Source organism: Neomonachus schauinslandi, chromosome 7 (assembly GCF_002201575.2).
Source record: "Neomonachus schauinslandi chromosome 7, ASM220157v2, whole genome shotgun sequence".
NCBI lineage: Eukaryota > Metazoa > Chordata > Mammalia > Carnivora > Phocidae > Neomonachus > Neomonachus schauinslandi.
The window spans coordinates 70,827,970-70,849,710 of NC_058409.1; the positions used below are offsets into that span (position 1 = coordinate 70,827,970).

The 21,741-nt window shown below is 41.3% G+C and overlaps 1 protein-coding gene across 1 annotated transcript in view; it reads left to right on the forward strand.

Annotated features, from left to right (window-relative positions):
* The first annotated feature begins 223 nt into the window (after positions 1-223).
* Positions 224-21,741, forward strand: part of FAM81B (family with sequence similarity 81 member B) — a 51,758-nt gene continuing 30,240 nt past the window's right edge. The window contains exons 1-5 of the mRNA XM_021697524.1: positions 224-242; positions 2,165-2,263; positions 2,707-2,804; positions 5,629-5,693; positions 19,117-19,360. Of these exons, the coding sequence (XP_021553199.1) occupies positions 224-242; positions 2,165-2,263; positions 2,707-2,804; positions 5,629-5,693; positions 19,117-19,360 (525 nt within the window). The remainder of the gene's footprint in view (positions 243-2,164; positions 2,264-2,706; positions 2,805-5,628; positions 5,694-19,116; positions 19,361-21,741) is intronic.

Consider the following 21,741-nt stretch of genomic DNA (forward strand, 5'->3'; position numbering starts at 1 on the left):
TCATCTCTCTGAGCCTTCTTGTATTTTTACCTGTAAAACTGGGATATTCATGTCTGCACTGCCTTCCTTGGAAGAATCATGAGATGGAACCTGAGGAACATCTTCTAAAATGTTAAGTGTTAAACACATCAGAGATTACTAGAAGACTAAAGCAGGTAAAACTGGAAGAGCACAAGGAAAGGTCCTCCGGTCCAAATGAGGTCTTTCCAGGAAGGATGGCCTAATGGCACTCCAGATAACAGGTTGGAGGTGACATACAGGAAAAGGAAGTTGAACAGGACACACTCTGCCAATGACTACTGGTTGCTGTGGCCTAGGGCTGGTTGAAGCTAGTTAGCTGAGGACATGCACTCCAAAGACACCCAGGATCGGGGCTGCCCTGGTGCATGTACACTTTTTGTGGTGAGTTAGAAATGGGTGCCCCCTCGCCTGGTTGGCTCAGTCAGTTAAGCGGCCAACTCTGAATTTCGGCTTAGGTCATGATCTCGGGGTCATGGGATTGAGCCCCAAGTTGGGCTCTGTGCTGAGCTGAGCTCGGAGTTTGCTTGTCCCTCTCCCTCTACTCCCCCCCAAACCCCCCTCTCGCTTGTGTGCACTCTCGCTCTCTCTCTCAAATAAATAAATAATCTTAAAATCTCAAAAAAAAAAAAAAAAATAGGTGCCCCTTCCTCAAGACCCTTTACTTCCACATATCAGAAAACTGTCCCGACATACTTAGCTTGTTAGAATAAGATACTTTCTTGACATACACCTGAAACTTGTAACAAATATGAAAATCTACAGTGCTATTGTGTGAAAGGTGCGCCCTGGGGTTGTGGAGTGCTCAACACAGTTGTCTCAACTGAACCTCAACACTCACCAAACCCTTTACTGACCACCACCTCATGCCTATATTTAAAGTAATATCAGAATATAATGTTGTTTTTAAGGTTTCAAGATCAAAATTGAACATTATTGGCCTTTGTACTTTAGGCTCTATTCTTGGTAGACCTGGATTAGAAGAGGTCTGGGAAGATTGCTGACTTCCAGGAAGGATTTTACATATGCATTCAGCAGGTGGGAATCCAATGGTACAAATATGTTACGTTCACTGATAAAATGATGATCAGGATGGTGTAATGGGCCTTTTGGACAGCTTCCAAACCATGAAATACTGTATTTCTAAGTTTTGTGGGTTTGTTTGTTTGTTTGTTTGTTTTTTATTTGACAGAGAGAGAGATAGCGAGAGCAGGAACACAAGCAGGGAGAGTGGGAGAGGGAGAAGCAGGCCCCCCACAAAGCAGGGAGCCTGATGCGGGGCTCGATCCCAGGACACCGGGACCACGACCCGAGCCAAAGGCAGACGCCCAACGACTGAGCCACCCAGGCATCCCTGTATTTCTAAGTTTTAAGAGCTCAGCTAAACATTAGAAGACATACTGCTGAAGCCAAAAATCATGGGCAGTATTTATCTGTGGGATCTAAGTTTGTCATTTGGCATCCTGAACATTACGTGTCCCCAGAGCAAAGCAAACCTGGTACCTTACTTTGAAAAATAACTCAACCAATAATATAATTTCTGTATATGAGGGCCAGGTAGTATTACCAAAATCTGCAGATTCCAATTTTAGAACTCAGGAAAATATTTCAGAGCTGAAACAATCAACATCTTTTTGGCCAAGTAACCGAACAAAATTTTCTCTACAAAGCCAAGTTTCAATATTTTAATTCAGTTAAAGCCGGGACCCAGTACACCCGTCGTTATTACTGCATGCTTTGTGAGACTCCCTCTAGTGGCCCACAAGAGTTAGCTTCCTGAACGAGCACACTTGGACGAAGACTGGGGAGTTCCGTAGCAGTTCATTCTCTTTGTCTAATTTGATGGAAACTGGTCTCCTATCAAATGTGAAGGTGAAATCAGGGGAAGGGTGTGAAATGCCAACCTAACCGCCGCCCACCCCCACCCAATGGGACCAAGAGGTGAAGGACCTAGTGATTTTACGACAATGAGCACTAAGAAAAACCCTTGAAGCTCTGAAATCCCAGGGACTTGACCTATAAAGTGTGAGGGCCAACCCCATTGACATCACAGGTCTTTCCTGCGGTCACAATGGTACTGAGCCACCCTGGGAAGATGCCCCAGAAACACAAAGACTTTAGTCAGATTGCAAGCAAGTTTCCTTAGAGCTTTGGCTTTCTGAAAGACAAAAAAAATCTCTGCTCCCTTTCAAAAACATCAAATCAACAAAAAATAGAGCCAGGAAATCAAGCATCATGAGCTCAGGTATTTATCTCATAGATTATTCAAGGTCTCTAAGTTCTCATTCTTGACGACCTTACTTATATTTCTTACTACATATAAACAAGGTAATAAACCCCAAAGGAGATCCTTGGATGGCTTGGGTACGATAGAGTGAGAAATCATTTCCTATTCTTTTATAACAGTTCGATCTATGTGGATGCATCTCAACAAAGTTTCCTAAATGTCTAATGGAAGTACCTGGGATGATAAATTCTTCTAGGTGCCTATGGGTGTGATGGGGACCTGGCGAAGAATTGATGTAGGGGAGGACAGAAGAGGAGAGTGTAAAATAAATTAGAAGCCTCCCTTAACCTTCACCGTATGTACAGAAACTGTCCTTAATTAAAAAAAAAAAAAAATTAACCACCAGGGCAAAAATTCACTTGCCTTAGTTCCCGATCTGATTCAGCATTCTGGTTGCCTAGTTACAGATGTAAACAAAAGTGCCTCCCCGTCTGCAGAGGAACAGCCGAAGGAAACTGATGGCCCCCTTCCTGGCTCAGTCAATGACCAAGAAAAGAATGCAAGTACTTTTAGCCATTCATATTAAAAATAGAATATTTTGCTCAGCTTCTTTAAAGCTTAGCGTTGTTCAGAGAGTTCTAAGGAGTCCTAGAAGAGTTGTTTTTCTTCTCACTCTACCTACATTTCTTGTTTGTTCTGCTTTGACAAAGTGACTGGTGACCACACAAGCTGAAAAGAGAAAGTGTCTCAATATGTGAATACATTCATTGTACTGACTTTTAATATGCAGGGCTAAATATGAACAAAATTTTTTATAAAGATTCAAAAGAAACTATGATAATTGCAAGATAGAGACTTTATCTCTAACATGAAAAAGAGAATAGCTAAATAGGTTTTTTTTTTATTGGTACTTGTCATCAATGAAAAAGAACATTCAAATAAGCAGTATTTTTAGACCTCACCAGGGGATGCAGCCTCTGGTGATGGAAAGAGCCCTGGAAAGCTAGCACAGTATCAAGCACTGGATTTTGGTTTCTGTTGGCTGTAGCACCCACAGGCCGTGTGACTTCCAGCAACCTCTCTGTTTCCTCTTCTGTGAAATGGGCTAATTAGGCCTATCATCCAAAGATGTGAGGTTTGAATGAACCACTAAGATAAAGAGTTTAGTAAGTAAGAGAGACTCGGTCAATCGTTAGAATATGCTTATTATCATCATCATCTATATGATCTTGAGGAAGTCTGCTACTTCTCTAATCCTCAGATTCCTTGCCTATAAAAATAATCATCTTAAATTCTTTCTGCAATAAGGTAGGATTTCAATAAAGACAATGATTCCCACCCTATAGGGCATTATATATGTGAAAGTATTTTATAGGCTTCAGTTAAGCGGTAAAGGAACACAGCATTTTAAAGTATTGTTATAAAACAGGTGCAAATTGACACACGCAAGAAGTCCATGAGTAGCCACCGACTTGTCTGTGAGAATTGTTATATAATCACAGTCTAGCTTGTAGGAACAGAGATGCAGCAGAGCTGCCTCCTATATGCAATTAGCAAAGATAGAAAAATTTACATATAAACTTATGTTAGATACATCAAAATTTGCATACAAGAGGAAACAAACAGGCCGCGAAGTTAACGGCTTTTGCTCTCTGTAGGTAGTACAATTACAATGAGAATTTCTTTTTTCTGTATCTTTTACTTTTCTATATTTTTCCAAATTTTCCTCCATTATCAGGTCTAACATGTGTTACTTTAAAAGTGTGTGAGTTGTAGCTGTGTTTTTAAGAGGATGCTATTTATGGTCTTCAACATAAGACTTAAAAATAACATAAAAGTGAAAGATATAGATCCAACTGTTTCACTTGAGAAGGGGGAAGGAGACAATCACCTAGTAATTTAGTGTCCTTGGACACAATATTCACAAAGTCTTTCATTCCCCAAAAGGGAATGAAAGGGCTCCTAGGTGCCAAACATGGAAGGCCAGGGAGCAGCCAGTTGCTGAGGGAATACCACAGGCCGACCAGGCCAGGGTCACCATGGAGAGGTGAGAAGAGCAGCACTGAGTAGGCCAGGAGCCCAGGGTCCAGCTCTGTTCCAGCTCAAACCTGGAATCAAAACACAGAAGGGCAGAAGGCCAGTCATGTTCTGTAGGTAGTTAGGATGGTTTCCATAACATGGACCCCTGGGTGCCCAGTGGATCAGTGTACCCATCCTCTACGGGAAGACCTGGCTTCAGCGCCTCAGACCCCACTCAGCAACGGGGAGAGAGGGCCTGAAGCATGATCATGGTGGTCATGGGCTCCATTTTGAGCAGGCTTGAGCCATGCTGGTTGTCCACCGCCAAGTGGGCAGGGTCAGGAGAGCCTAACTATTGTCAGGGGGTCTTTATTAGCTTCCTTGATAATAGACTCACTTTTTTTTTTTTTTAATTTTACTGGAGGAGAGAGCTTTCCAATTAAGTCTCTTAGGTGTTAATTAAGAAGTAAGACATGGTAGTTTTGCAAAAGGAATGATTTCTGTTTGTGGGTCTTACCCACTCTGCTCACTATGATTGTATACAATAACATAAGCTAAGAAAAATATCCCAGGAAACTATTTTGTTTAAGTTTTAAACTGAGGCAAAATACCACTCATACTCTCCCGATTGAATCCAGTTCAGTGATGGGCTATTAAAATGAGCATAAATCTGTGTCCTGTTTTTGATCTTAAAAATAAAGAACATTAAAGTTTAAAACAGTTTTAGCATATGTCAAACAGTGAGTGCATTTGGCAGTCTCTTTCCTCTGAGAAATGCTGTAAAATCATGAACTTTGGTACAAGGGGAACTTTCTAGTAGTGTCATGTTATTGAATTAGTTAAGTTCATATGGCCAGCTATGTTAAACACTAGTAAATTATGTACAAAACTGTGCTCTGCTTTCATTTCTCATTGACTGTAATAATCTGACATCCAGGTTTCGTAGAAAACAAAATTACCTGGATAGACTAGATTTCTAGTTTTGGACTTCATTTTTGAAAACTAGTTGTTTCCCCTCAGAAATTAGCATGTTGGAGTAAATTCACTCTGTGAGAACTTCTTTAGTAACTCATCCAATAATCATTGGATATTTCACTTAAAATTTTTCTAAGAATAATCCATGGCTTTGAATTGTCCAAAAAGTTTCTCCTGGCTGTGATAGCAATCTATGAAATGAAGCTCTCTAACTTGATTTTGGTTTTAGTCTCTAGAAATACAGATGGAGCATGTGAGAGTTTAACTGGGCTGATGGTCTATAGTATATATTTTGTTTAAAATTAAAATATTTATATAAAAATAAGATTGGTAAGACTTACCTATAAAGTAGCTGATGATACATTTTAAACCTATGACCTTTGTTTTAGGTAAGATTATCTCCTACCACAATGTCAACCAAGAATTCTACAGATCTAGTTCAGTATGTTGACACGTAAGTCTGTAAATTGCAACCGGTTTTAACTATTTACTGTATTTAATGATTCAGCTAGAGATTAAAGTGCCTGACTAAGATCTTTGAGTTCATATAAACAGATTCTCTGCTTTCAGAAGAGACTGCATAAACAACTTCAGAAGATGACCCTCTCTATGCTATTCTCTTCTCTTTGACCAAACAAGCCCATTTTATAGCCTCCTCTTTAAGTACCTTCCATAGGCTCCTATAGATTATGAATCATAGAACATAGGCAATGAATGACATATGAAAAGATCGCATAGAGTTAACTATGACTTTCAAAATACACCAAATAAATCTATTAACATTTTGTTATAAAAACTCAGAAATTTTTGGGCGCCTGGGTGGCTCAGTTGGTTAAGCAACTGCCTTCAGCTCAGGTCATGATCCTGGAGTCCTGGGATCGAGTCCCACATCGGGCTCCCTGCTCAGCAGGGAGTCTGCTTCTCCCTCTGACCCTCCCCCCTCTCATGCTCTCTCTCTCTCTCATTCTCTCTCTCAAATAAATAAAATCTTTAAAAAACAACAGAAATTTTTAAGTATATTAAATGAATCATCAGAAAATTTTGTTTCTGCTGCTTACAGTGCCACACCTGGACCTCATCCAGGGAAGGTCTGCAGAAGAAGGACAACTCTGGGGGCATGGAAATATGATACATTATTGATACATATACAATGTCCAAAAGACCCTTGAATTCCAGTTGGTAAAGGTGGCATCACAGAGGCAATGCATATTCAATTGAGTTGTTTTCTATTTTGTATGTCGAGGGAGGATTTGGTCTGAGGCAACAATTAATGTTTTTAGGGCATTTGGGATTTCATCTCTATATGACCTCAATCAGTCCCATAATGTCTCTTGGCTTTGGTTCTTTCATTTGCCAAACAAAGAGGTTAGTTAGATTAGAAGCTCCCTCGGACCCACTGTAACTTTCAAATGATTCTGATCCTGGGGCATCCGGGTGGCTTAGTTGGTTAAGCATCTGCCTTTGGCTCAGGTCCTGATCCTGGAATTCCAGGATTGAGCCCTGCATCGGGCTCCCTGCTCAGTGGAGAGACTGCTTCTCCCTCTGCCCTCACCCCGCTCATGCCTTCTCTCTCTCTCAAATAAATAAGATTTTTAAAAAATAAGATAAAATAATTCTGATCCTAAAATATATATTATGACCACAGAAGAAATTTATCAAATAAATGAAATGAGTCAATGAGAAGAGAAAAATCTAAATACTGGATTTTTATTTTTTTATATTATCTTTAACAATGAAGATGATAAAAATTTTAAACTCACAGATTTTTATTACAATCTGTTCACAATTAAGAGTTTCCCTGATCCTTAGCCAATTGAATTAACACACCACAAATACTTCAACCACAGTATTTCAGTTCCTCTTAACTTGTATTTGCTTACATGACAATAAGGCCATAATTTAGGGAAAATGAAACCAAACAAAGGAAAAGGATTTTTTTAATGTTTAAAAATACAACTGAGGGGGCGCCTGGGTGGCTCAGTTGGTTAAGCGACTGCCTTCGGCTCAGGTCATGATCCTGGAGTCCTGGGATCGAGTCCCACATCGGGCTCCCTGCTCAGCAGGGAGTCTGCTTCTCCCCCTGACCCTCCCCACTCTCATGCTCTCTCTATCTCATTCTCTCTCTCAAATAAATAAATAAAATCTTTAAAAAAAAAATACAACTGAGGGTTCTAGAGGGGAGGGGTGGGGGGGGATGGGTTAGCCTGGTGATGGGTATTAAAGAGTTCACGTACTGAATGGAGCACTGGGTGTCATACGCAAACAATGAATCATGGAACACTACATTAAAAACTAATGATGTAATGTATGGTGATTAACATAACATAATAAAATTTAAAAATATAGTATTTTAATGTTCAAAAATACAATTCGGATTGGTGACTTTTTTCTGAGTGAAGGACAATGAATGTGGTAGGCACAGAAATAATTATTTTACATGGATATATTAGCTAACCTTGCCATCCGAGGAAGAAAGGGAGACTTGTTCCTACCTGAATCTACACATGGTAAATGGAAAATAGAAATCATTCTTCTGATCTGTCAAATTCCAATATGAACCCAAGTGGATTTCTTTAGCCCAGGCTGCTGACCTGAGATGACAGAACAAATTCCTGGAAGACGGTGACAATCTTGAAAAGAAATCCAAGGAAATTTTTGCCATTTCTTGGATTCCAGAGAAACTAAAATTAAGACAAGGGGGGAGAAATATTCTCTAATTCAAAGCAAAAGCATAATGAAGATTATCTAGTCCCAGAATTCATTTCTACCTTGATCTTCCCCAAAACCCCTCTCTTGTGGTCTAAGCCATATATCTAGAACTTCTGTGTACCACCTGAGATAGTTTTGTTTGTTTTGTTTTGTTTTGTTTTTGATCTTTCCCCTGTGATCTCCCAGAGCAGGCTGCAAGCTTTCAAAAGGCAGGGATGGTATAACCTTACCCCTACAGTACTAGCCTATCACGGTGCATTGACTATCGATTCCTGTGGAACCATAGTTGATAGACTTAATGTAGAGTCATGGGGGAACAACTGAATCTTTAAGAGTCCTCTTCGTGCAGCAGACTCCTAGGTAGCTGATTAACTGGAAAAGCAAAATGGCACTCGGGCATTTCAATCATCAGTGCAGATAATTCATACTGAAAGGTCGAATCCAATAAAATAAACAGAAAAACAACAAATTTTTAAAAATTGCTTCATCCTTCAAGCCATAGTACTCAGTGAGCAGCAACAAATTTATTGATATGCAAACAAGGTACTTACACAAGCAAAAGTCATTATCAACTCATTAAACTGCCTGAATATATATTACGTATTCGCAGAGGTTCTGCCTTATAAATCTATATGGGAATATTTATAGGAAATACAAAAACCCAAACACTAACCACAACCAAAAAAAAAAAAAGTAAAAATCCAGCAAAGATTCACGCTGTGAAGGTTTGCACATTAAAAGATTGGCAGGACCGAGTGCTTACAGGGCTCTGCTCAGCCTCAGGCAGTTGGAGCTACGCCCACACATTATTAGTACTTGTTAAATGTTAGTCATATTAATAATCCATGGGGCAGGGGGAGGCGGAATGCTTGCAATCATTTATAGGACAATTATGGTGACATTATATTAAAGGCAGTAAATAATTCTGATTGCCACATGTGTTCGTTGATTCACAATGACAGGGTAGCCCGTGCTTATTAAGCTTGATTGAACAGGAAAGCACCAAAGTCTTTTTTCTTTTTCTTCTTTTTTTTTTTTCTGCTGGCAGAAGGAGCACTACATGGAGGCCAGGCACCTCAGGTCCACTCTTAAATCCGCCTCTAATTAGCTATGGGACCTTGAGAAAAAGAAAATGTCTTTTCTTTGTGGGCAGTCTCTGCCTCTTCTGTAAAATGGGGTGGAGTTTTAAGTGATGATGAGCAGCCGAAGTCTCAAGGGCTGTCTGTGTTCACAATGAGATCCAGATTTCATTTCCAGGATGCAGATTAGAAAGCTGCCTCTGTTTGCTACTTCTCAACTCTGTTCACAATTTCTCAACATTCTTTTATGTCATAACGTAAGTGGCTAAGATTTAAGAACATAGATTATTCCCCCATGGGATTTAATTTTGAATAGAAAACAAATTCTGCCGATAAATCTCTTTTTTATTTTTCTTCAATTGACCCTACTGAAAAAAAAAAAAATTCTGACCTCTGAATCGAATAATTTCTAAGGTCTCTTCCATCCCTAAAATTCTTTGGTCTTCTAAAACTGGTTATTTACCTTTTATTCACTTTACAAACACTTATTGAGCATTTACTATGTGCTAGGCACTTAGAGAGTCATCAGGGGACAAGACAGACTAAGCCCCCTGGCCTCGTGGAGCTTCCATTTGAGCAGGAGGAAGAGACACGCGTTGTTGGATAACCTGTCAAGGCAGGCTTTGCTGAGAAGTCAGATGTGAGCAACAATCGGGAGATGAGGGAGCTGGCCATGTAGACGTGTGTGCGAAGAGCAAAATTTCCAAGGCATGGGGGCAAAGATGGCTGGAATGAAAAAGAGAAAAGTATAAACTTGAAGTATCATGCCCCCGGGCCAGGGAAATGAAGTTGTTTGATACTGAGGAGTTGTCCAGGCTGGGCTACAGCCAGTGTGTATCTCAGGAGTTCTCAGGAGTACCCTCCGGGAAGATGAGGGGTCTGGCTGACAACCAAAGAAGGGTATTTAAAATTTGGATCCATAAAACTATCAGTAAGTGAAATGGGCAAAATAAGACATGATTGATGATCTCTCTTGGTGAGTAGAATATGGCATTTGGGGTCTGGGAAGTATTTTTTTTTCATGGTTTTCCCTCAGTACCATGGCAGACATTTTATTATATCCCCGTGATGCATTGCTTTTTTTGCTATATGATGAAGACAGATATTTTACAGTACAGGACAGGAGAAAGGAAGACCAAACACTGTTGGTTGAGCTTTCTATGGGCTAGGTCATGTTACCTTGGAGATCTTTGGGGTTTTATTTTGCAACATCCTATCCATCCATGAGGGCAACCGGCTCCCAGGAGAGAAAGTTCAAAACAGTCTGCACAGCTTGTGAAGGAGCGGGCACTCTGGGTTTGTTAGCAAGGATTCTATGACCTGGCAAACCCTCTTGCACCCGGCACAGCTCCCTGGCCCCACTGACCATATTCATTGCTAAAGCTTCCAGCTCTTAGGCCATGGTAATCTCCTCACCTCATCCTCTCAATAACCCTCACAGAGGGAAAGTGTCACTATTTTAACGACAAAGACCCTGGGGTTCAAAGGAGTCAAATATTTGTCCACACACAATACTATGACAGGACCAAGATTCTAACCCCGAAATCTATGTCTAGATTTCCACATGCCTTGCCAGCGATCCGCTCAATACACGTGTGTGCACACGCACACATACACACACATGCAACACCAGGGGACATTTCACCTGCAGCCCATCCCTGGAGCATGAAAGATGTGATACGACCATAGACTTCTGATCTTCCTCCATGCGGGCCCCTCTGTGAGGTGTGGCCAGCCTGGACCCCCAGCATCTTAGCCGTGCCTGGGAGGCACCATCATCAGCCTCAGTGCAGTCTCTTATTCCTCTCTAGCATCTTCTAGATTCCATCTCTAGCCCCTTGCTATGATGGGTGAGACTCTGGCTGTGGGTAGACACAGCTACAGGAATTGGGCATGACTCACAGCACCCCCCCATATCGGTTAGGGTAGGGGCTGCCCAGATGAAACTCAGTACCTCCCTCACCCCCCAGGAGGCCCTCTGGATTCTTGCCACACGTCGGAGCTTCTGCTCAAGCGAGAGAACTGTGCTGGGGTCAGGTTGAGGCTGGACTCAGTTCTTTAGAGCAGAGAGGGAGCCCCTCCAGCCTCTGGGCCTCAGAGAGGACCCTTAGAACTCCTCGGAGAGATACAAGCCAAGCAGAGGAAAGGTGACTGGTAGTTACATAATGTATCCTGAGAAAACACAATGTAACAGGAAGAGCTACTGATTGGTCTAAGCAAAGTTGCTGTGATGCAGGAAAAAAGAGTCAAAAGAAGCAGCTTAAAACGTTTCCCAGCCGAGTTACTGCCAATCTCCAAGCCTCAGATTCCATCTGAATTGAGAAAAATTTTACCTATGTAGTGGTGGGGATGAAATGAAATAATTTTTATGGAAGTGACATGTCCACTATAGGCATTATATGGAAATAAGATTGTGTAATAATATGTTCCTTACATTTGTCCTGGGTTAGGAACTTCCCTTAAGTAATAGACCATCTTTCCTAGGGCTGCCATAACGCAGTCTCATAAACTGGGTAGCTTAAAACAACAGATATTTATTGCCTCACAATGGGAGGTCAGAAGTCTGAAATCAAGGTGTCGGCAGGGTTGGTTTCGTCTGAGGGCTCTGAGGGAGAATCTGTTTCATTCCTCTCTCTTCGCTTCTGGTGACAGCTGGTAATCTCTGGTGTTTCTTGGCTTCTAGATGCATCACTTCAATCTCTACCACCATATTTGCCTGGTAGTCTCCTTGTGTCTCCATCTTTACATGGCCATCCTCTTATAGGGGCGTCAGTCACACTGGATTATGGGCCCACCCTACCCTATAATCCCAACTAATTACATCTGCAATGACCTTATTTCCAAATGGTTATATTTTGAGGTACCAGGAGTTAGGACTTCAACATATCTTTTGGTGGGGACACAATTCAGCCCATAATTCCACCTAATAATTACTAATAATCATCGTAAGAACATATGTAAAAGACACCTAATGGCATTACAAAGCACTCCAAGTACATTAAGTAAATTGATATCCTTCAAGCAATTGGGTCAGGCGGGAGTCCTGATCTCCACAGGACACAAGGACAGAAGGACAACCCAAGAAAGGTTAAAGATAGTAAGTGGCAGAGACAGCGCTTGAACCCCAGTCTTCGGATTCCAAATACAGTGTTCTTTACCCTAGAGACTCCCATAAACAACACATACACCCCCCCCAAAATAGCCAGGCAATATGGAAAAGTGTCACAAAAATGCTACAAAATGCGATAAGAACTCCAAATGTCATCAAAACCATTTGCTGCTGCAGTTTGCACACGCTTTGCCTGTAAGAGCTACCTATCACATCTCCATTCCCGCAGACACTCCGGAACACCCGAATGCCTCCCACAAGAAAGCCAGTCACCGCAGGGGTAGCATTTATTCTGTAATGTCATTGAAAATTTTACTAATGTGAGGTGTTTCCCTCATATGCTATAACTTGTCACTAGAAATTATCCACAACCAGTCTCCTTCTCCAATCTCTTCTCAGCTACGTTCCTCTTTAGAGTCCGGTCCTTTCCAGGCTCTTCCATGCAGACCTCGCCCTGGCACAGCCCTGCTGGCTTTGGTCAGCCTCTTCCCAGACTGTACCCATGAAGCCGGAGTTGCCTCCCTTAGGGCCCTAGAGCACCCAGTATCACGTAAAACTCAGCAACGGAGGCTTCTCTAGCTGCCAAAATCCATTTGCCGGGGTGGTTAGATACAAGCAACAGAGAAACTACAGAAAACATCTTTTCAATTTCATTGTTCCACATTCACTTACAGGTTATTTTTGTGAGGCCTCAAAATGTTCCCTAAAATGTCACTTTATATGTGTATTTTTTGCAGGACTCTAGGCACCAAGAACGGAGCTAGTCATCATAGATCTCACAAAAATGAAAACTGTCTTCAGTTCTGCTTGTCATTGTTCTAGAAAAGGCTTTCAGCTCTCCAATTTTTGCGTCTTGAGTATTACAGGTTGCCAAGATGGTTATCAGAATCTCCTAAGTAAATGTAGTGCTCTACTCACAAGAACAGAACAGGCAGAGAAGTGAGAGGTTCTCTGTGCTGATGCATCTGTCAGCAATAACACAGCTGGTGCAAGTCACACGGAGCCGCAGAGAAATAGAACTCGGAGTTTGTGGAAAATCTGTTCAGATTTCGTTGTCAGCTCCATAGTCAATGATTTATGGAAAGCCCAAATCTCTCTCTGAAAAGGCCCCCTGGGAATTCTTTCTCCTGCCGTTAGTAGCTCCATCTGGACGAGTCTGGAATATTCAGTCATTTCTTTACTTTCACAGTTAAACTTAGATATAAGTCCCACTGATATAACATACTAATAAAACAGTGGGCTTGTTTTTCTTTTTAACTTACTGAAAGAATCAGAGTGGCCATATCTTGTTATTCAGTTTGTAACCATTTGGATGATCTGAGGCTTTGAACCATGGTATCAGGAATCTCTCTTAGGAGATTGAGAATGTTCCTGTGTGAGTTTTTCTGGTGGTTGATTTAGAAAGCTCAACTGCAAAACAGTCTTCTCTTTTGTTACGGTAACGGAAGTGGAAAAATATACGAGCTCTATGTTTATCTTGCAGGAATCATGTAAAGAGAACTAAACAGAGCATTATCTGGTGCTTCATTAAGCCTCATTAATAAATAATAATAAAACGCCCCACCTATAGTAAACCTTAAGCATGAAAAGAAATTTCAAAAAGGAATGCTCTCCGTTTAAGTGTAAAATAACTTCTAAAAATAAACTTTAAAAGCTAATAGAAACCATAGAGTCCACCATTTATATAAGTCAGTTAATGTCCCCAGGGTTGCAGGAAAATATACTTGCAGAGCAGTAGGTGCTGCCTCCCCAGAGGCCTCCTTCGGTGTACCACACGGCAACATCATGGAGCCCGTCATGACAGGCAGGGCCACAGACTGGCATCTGAGGCACAGGCGGCAGCCCCGTTCCTCTGGCCCCTCTGCTGGCTTCCGTCTGATGCCTCATACTCTCTCTGGATACGGTCTTGACACCAGCCAATAGCGCCCCCCGAAGAGTGAGTGAACGTGGGCTGCTCATACCCCTGCAGCTCCGTGGCTCTGGTTTCGCCACCTCCACCATGTGCCTCTCACAGGAGCTATACGGAGCTTCACAACCATACAGCCAAGTAGGCCTGGTAGCCCCACTGAAGGATGAATTTAACTGAAACACTTGGTTGGTCAATGGTGGAACCCATACTCTACCCTCAGTCTATCTTGTCTAACACCTTGCCAAACTGCTTCTGACTACCCACTTGACTTGAGAGCTCATATTCTCTATTTGACGCATCAGCACTTCATTCTATTCTGCCTTGTCACATTCACTGATTCACATGACCCATCTTACATAAATCAGTGATGCTCAATATTTAGAAGACATTTAGAAACACCTAAGTGCTTATTTCAAATATGTATTCTTGCGGTGTCCCTCCCATCCTTCAAGATTATGATTGAACGAATCTATGGTAGAGCCAAGGAATCTGCGTTGTAACAACTTCCCTCCCTTCTCCACCCTCATCGTACTAGTTCAAGTTTCTTTATGAGGAATACTGAATTAGACTAAGTTCCTTGAGGGACAGACCACTGTATATTAAGCATGGACTAGAGTAGATATTTAGTACATACTTGCTGACATATTTTTTATTTCAACTGTCATTTTTATTGGTAGATTATTATAGATACAGTGCTTTCAGCTACACATAACACAAACTCCAACCAAAATGGCTGATTAGCTCACATTTTTATAAATCTAGAGTTTGGTTAATTTAGAGGCTTAACATCATCAAGCAGGTGTTTCCTATCCTTCCTCCCTGCCATCCTATTCTCCCTCATGATCACAAGATGGCTTCAGCAGCTCCAGACATCACACACAGACATGACAACATCCAGCAAACAAGTGGGAAGTTTCTTCTTGAAAGCAAAGACACCTTACCCGAAACCCCACAAGAGGTTTCCCCTTTCACCGGACTGGCCAGAATCGCTTCACATGCTTCTACTTAAACCACTTGCATCTCAACCCAGAAGGAGACCACCATGATTCACGTGCCCCGCTGAAGGACATGGCGGATGGGAGGATGAACCAAATCAGGCAGAAGCAGCGAGGGTTGGCAGGGTGGCTACAAGGAGTTAACCAACAATATGTGCCACACTGGGAACACCTAAGAGTACACAAATACTCAATTTTGAGAGGAATGCAGCATCATTCACAAGTGTCTGTATGGGGTGGAAGTCTAGGAACCAAACACTCTTTTACTGACACATGCAGGCTGCAGATTGTGGAGAGGCCAGAAAGAAGCACTTGCTCAAGGAAGATCGCAAGTATATGTGCAGTCTGCCACTAGGCTATGTGTCACTGTCAGCAGGGCCCGACATCCTCTTCCCTTCTGCCTGTGACTCACACAGCCCATCCAGGGGAGCACCATCAGCATGCTGGGGTTTTAGAGGAATGGATTTTACATATATATGAGGCTCCATTTGGTAATTTTCCAGAAGAACGTTTTTGAGCCAAATGAGTGGTAGAGGGAATTTAGTGAAACCCTCAGCAAAGCCTTCTTTGTGCAGGGGAAAGGAAAGAGGAGCTTCACCTCGGCTGAGGCTGAGGCTACTTTATACTGCCCAAGAGATGAAACTGTAAACCTTGAGGCTCTCCCAACCTGTAGCTTTATGGCACCATTCCCGCCCCCCCCCCCCCAATTTCCAACAACTCAGCCTTAAGGGAACAAACAGTCCAGCTAGAAAAAACAGTCAGTCAACAAATATTTATTGACTACCTACTTCATGTCAGGCACCCTTCTCAGTGTTGGAGACCATGTGGAGAACAAGTTAGATAAAGCCCCTGCCCACAGTAAGCTTTTAGTCTAGTGATGGAGGGCAGAAAATAAACATAAGGAAGTAAGATAATTTTAGATAATGACAAATGCTGGGGAGAATCTGAAATGGGGTATGATGATAGAAAGTGACTGAGGAAGGGCGCTTGGGTGGCTCAGTTGGTTAAGCATCTGCCTTCTGCTCAGGTCATGATCCCCAGAGTCCTGGGATCTAGTCCCGCATTGGGCTCCTTGCACAGTGGGAAGCCTGCTTCTCCCTCTGCCTGCCGTTCCCCCTGCTTGTGCCCTCTCTCTCCCTCTGACAAATAAATAATAAAAATAATTTTTAAAAAAGAAAGAACGAAAGTGACTGAGGAGTAGACTTGTCTGAGGAGGGGATACTGGATTTGAGATAAAAACGATGAGAAGGAGGCGACCATGAATTGACTGCAGTGAAGAGCATTCCAAGCAGCAGGAACAGCAAGTGCCTAGGCTCTGGGTGAGGAACTAGTTTGGCATGTTTGCGGGACAGAAAGAAGATCCTGTGGTTGAATAAGAGTGAATGGATGGAAGAGTGGGAGGAGCTGATGTTGGAAATGAGAGCAAGGATTTTATTCTCAGAGAATGGATAAGCCATTGGAGGGTCTTAGACTTTTAGAAGACCACTCTAGCTGCTATGTAGAAGATGCATGTTTTGTTCAGACACAGAAGTAGAGGAGATAATAGTGGCCAGGACCAAGAAAAGAAGAAAGAACTCGGGAAAGAGTGGATATGGAGCCTAGGGACACTTCTATGTGTCTATGTGTCATTTCTGCTGCCACTCTAAGAGATCACATGAGTAGCATTAATCAAATTGTGTCCCCTGCTTCTGCTTTTTATCTCTTGGAATTATAGGAATATAGGAGAGTTAAGCTTAACATTTGATTTTGGAGTCACACAGATGAGTTTCAAATTTTGACCCTGACATATCTGAATTGTGTGACCCTTTCTTCTGTCTGGTAAATTTCCTCATTCCGGTCTCCCAAATCACTAGTTCATCCTTCAGCTATTTCCTCTGTCATATTTATCCCATCTTTTTTCTTTATTTAGACTATTATAATTTTTATGCCTAATGTTTCTAGTTTACTTTTTTATGTTTTCCAGTTTTTTGTTTTCATTCTGCTAACATCTTCCCTTCTTTTATTGTTTACTAGCCTTTTAAAAAATGTCTTGTCGGGACACCTGGGTGGCTCAGTCCATTAAGCATCTGCCTTCGGCTCAGGTCATGATCCCAGGGTCCTGGGATCGAGTCCTGAGTGGGGCTCCCTGCTCAGCGGGGAGTCTGCTTCTCCCTCTCCCTCTGACTGCCGCTCCCCCTGCTTGTGCTCTTTCTCACTCTAGCAAATAAATAAATAAAATCTTTAAAAAAATTAAAATACAAATAAAGAATGCCTTGTTGCATATATCTTACTATTTCTCTTACATGGGAAAACCCAGCAGATTATTTGTGGGCTAGTTGGTTTTGGAAAAGACTGTGCTCCTCAAATGTCTTGCTATTTTGGCCTAGGAATTAATTTCCCTGGGGGTTGTCAACTCCAGTAAACTCAGGGGGCAGGGTGTGGATGAGCCCCAGGCACAGTAAAACCACAATCAACCACTCCTCATCTTACAAAATAACTTGCCCTGTCAGGTCTTCACCTTTGCTCCTCAGGAAGAAGTAACAGTAGGAGACCAGTTGCTTTTCCACCCCCGGGGCCTGTGGGTAGGACGGTGTAAAAACAAATGCCCAAGGTCAGTTGCTCCCCAAGTTTTTGTTACTGTTGTTTCAGGTTCTTACCAACGCAGACCTTCTGCCTTGCCTGATCTGACTCTTGAGGACACTTAAACAAGAATCTGAAATTTCACACAGATAGAGCATTTGTCCCAAGGCTATCAAGGGGAAGAAGCAAAAGCAGAACTACACCAGTCCTTCTTCCGCATTTTACTCTCCCCCAGCCTCCCTGAGCTATCTTTTGCCCTAGGCCCGAGGAGCCATCTGACTGAGGTTGGCTTGCCTACGAGAGAGGCAAGGCTCTGAGATGGAGATTGGTGAACAGAAGGCTCACATGGAGTGCTCTGGGGTCACTGTCGGGAAGGGAAGGAAACAGAATTGGGAAGAAAGAAAAGTATCATGATACGATTCCACAGGGAGCTCTGAAGCTGGGACGGTCCTCCCAAGTTGTTCTGAGATAGAGCAGGCGTGCCAAGCCTTCATTCTCACATGTTGACCTATCACTAAGTTCAAGCTGCCCCAGAAAGTGGGCATAGCGCTGGGCAAAAGTGACTCTCTTCACCAAGGCTGTTCCCAGAGAAGCTGTTAGCTGAGGTCTGTCAAACTGGCAGCCCTCCCAACGCTTGGAGAAATAAGCCCCTCCTTCCCGAAAAGGAAGCTGGGGGGCACATAATGGCACCCAATACACCACCCTACTGTACACATTCACCAGCTTAAAATAACCGCCACAGCACAAGGGTTTTTCAAAGTTTTCTAGGTTTCCTTTCTAGATCCTCCAAGGTTTTAGGAGGCAGGGAGGATAGGAAGCCAGCAGTCACGACAGGTCAGCATTTTGGTCAAGACCATAGTGAGCCCAGGAAATTTTACTCCGGAGGGACTGTGTAACTCATTTCCTTTCTTCAGAGAGTAGGTCACAAAAACAAGCAAAGTAAATTCAATAAAGGGAAAAAAAAAAGGACAAAACAAAAGTAGCTTGTCCTTTAAGAAGCTTATCTGTGAAGGGAAAGAGGAATATAATAATGCCAGTAGAGGTTATCAGGATCTTACATGTTTCTTTACCCTAATACTAACGAGCCCTAGCCTTTCAGTTTCTTTTTCTAATTTACTGTGTTTACTTTTTCGCTGAACTTCCGATTCTTTTGTGAATCTCTGCCTTTGAGCTATCATTTCTCCCACCTTAGAAGGCAACACTCTCTTCAGTCCAATTTTCAGGCATTAAATTTATATGGATCTAACTGGCTTGTTAGAATAGCGGGTAAAGTGTGAAATGATTCCTGCTTAGGAAACATGAAAAATGCATAACGTAAGACCAAGGCAGAAGTCAGATCTTCTTAGATGAGATGCAAACCAGGATTCTAACCAGGCTGGGGCTTAGGATCCTCCCAAACTTCCAAACTTCTCACAGGGGAGACAAGACTGTGGTAGATGTGAAGGTGCAAGTTCTGCTTCTGGCTCCTCCTACTCATGCTTGCAACGCCCCTGGTGTTGTTTCTTTTTCCTGACCAGGGGTCATTCGTTCCTTCCTGTGATTCCAAACACCCAGAGAAGTCAGCTAGAAGACAGACTGAACAAGCAGGAGCGCACCATTGCGTTCCTCCTTGAACAAGCCTTCCGCATCAAGGATGACATCTCTGCTTGTCTTCAGGGGACCCACGGCTTTCAAAAAGAGGAATTGCTTGCCAGGAAGCTACTGGAAAACCACATTCAGACCATCACCAGCATCGTCAAAAAACTCAGCCAAAATATTGAGGTAGTTCTTTATTTTCCTTATGTTGACATCATTGTTTGACAACAATTATCAACCACCAATATCATCTTTCAACTATAGAAATGAGACACTATGGCTTAAGTTTAAGTGATTACAACATGTTGCCCCAGAGGAAAACAGTTCAACTTTTCAACTGCTCATTTATGCCAAAGAGTAGAAGGAAATTCTATTCAAAAAGCATTTAGTGTCTATTCTGTGACAGCAGAGAGAATTGTTTAACAGTATGTCAGATACATTTTAATCTAAATCTCCAAGATTCTTTTCATGTAATCATCAAAAAATCTTAGTGAACTTTTAGAAGGTATTTTATTGGTATTTAGCACATAATGAATTGACCCCTAAAAAGTCAGTGCACTTCTCAAAGTGGTCAAAGGTGTTTCTAGGCATAATAGTGTTAAGAAAGTGACAAGAGGTTAGCGGCTCAGTGCTTTTGAGATAATGACAAAATCAAGTACAGCACTAGTGCTAAAATAAGATACCAATTTAAAAGTCAAAACTTGTTGCTAATTAAAAAGAAAATAGCATTCTCAGAAATATCAAAATGGTTCTAGGATGTTCTATATTTTCATCTGGGTGGTTGTTACATGGTTGATTATATTTGTCAAAATCCATCCAGATACACACTTTGATTTGTACCTTTTAGTACATACTAATTATACCTCAATAAAATACTCTTCACATTAAGGGGGGAAAGTTTCCAGATCTCTAGAAATCTTGCTAAGAGTTTCTTTTCCTAGAATAATTGATTGTTGTAGATTAGCTCTGAAAAAAAGACAAAACATTTTCTAAAAACTGTAAAATCTCAAAATATTTGCAATCCTGTTGAGGGGTTGGCATATATAGGGAAAATGAGGAGGGCTGGTCTGTGTAGTAAACTGAATTAGAAAATATTTTAAAGTCTGTAGATAACATAGTTAAAACATTATCAAGAAGAAACTAATAGGCTACCTCTAGTAAATAACTAAGACTATAGAGTGCCAGGCACTTTACAGAAAAATAGATGCTACTTAAGTATTTTTTTGAAAACTTGAACTCATTAGCCAGGTCAGCCCTTGCCAGTTGACCAGCAAGATGGGTTTGAGTGTGAGCTGAAGCTGGACTTGGGCTTTTGAGAGGAATGAAAAAAATTGTTTTTAATCAATCGTAATTGTAACACTTAAGTTGCTTATTCCTTTTCATAATCAAATTATCTGTTTTTCAAGCTGGCAGCTAATTACAAATTTTAAAATTAATTTAAACTCAAGAAATAATTTTATGTAAAACATTGCTTTCTTGTGTTTTTTCCCATCAACTTATAAAAGCAATACTTGTTCATTATAGATTATTGTGAAAACTTAGGAAAAAATGTTAAAACCTGGGGAAAAAATTTCTCATAATTCCACCAACAAATGGCAATCTCAACAAACAGCCAGAGTTATTTCCCTCAAGTCCTTCCACATATTCCATTCAGGAGGCTGAGACTACATTTGTAAGCACAATCTTTAATATAAAATTATATCATAAACTCTCACATGTCATTAAAGGTTCTTTGCATGGTGCTTACACCATGATTTCCTAAATTATTATCTTAATATTAAAATATCTTTGTGCATAAATGTATGTCTGTATTTGGCTTCTTTCCACAGTATATATTCTTAGAAGTGGAACTCCAGGGTGTGAACACCGTAAAAGCTCTTGATGCATGTTGCCAAAATGGTTGCTGGAAAGTTTATACTTACTTACACTTCCATTAGCATTATATGAGAATGCTTTTTCACTGTGCCCATGACAGCATTGAGATTTGTTGTTTTAACTGCTAAATTGATGGGATAGAAATGAGATCTTTCTCTTTTTTTCACTTTCTGAAAGTGACTGTAACCATTTGCATTTTCTCTGTCAATCATCTATTAATGTCTTTTGCCAATATATCTTTTGGAGTTTTAGTACTTTTTAATTCTTATTGATTTGATGAGATTTTTTTTATTAATTAAGGGTAATAGTTGGTGGTACCCTGGCAAATGTTTAACAACCAGCAGTCAAATATTTTCTGGAGGATAAAAACTTGGTTTGTAGCGTTTGCCTATTTCCATGGTGTTAATACTCTCACTATGATTGATTTCAAACACCAAAACACCAAACACAAAGATGGGAAAAGATAGGCATAATTGGCTTTCACCAACAAGCGCATGCTGATTGTAGCACAGAACTGAAATCCTTGGCAATAACGTTCGTTATAAACGCTTTTCCAGTTTGTTGTTTACACCTTAGTTATATTTACAATGTTTCTATCACATTTTACATAAGGTTAAACATTCCAATATTTTGCTCTGGGATTTCTCTCATTAGTTTTAAGAATCGAAATGTCTTCATTTAGAACTGAAATA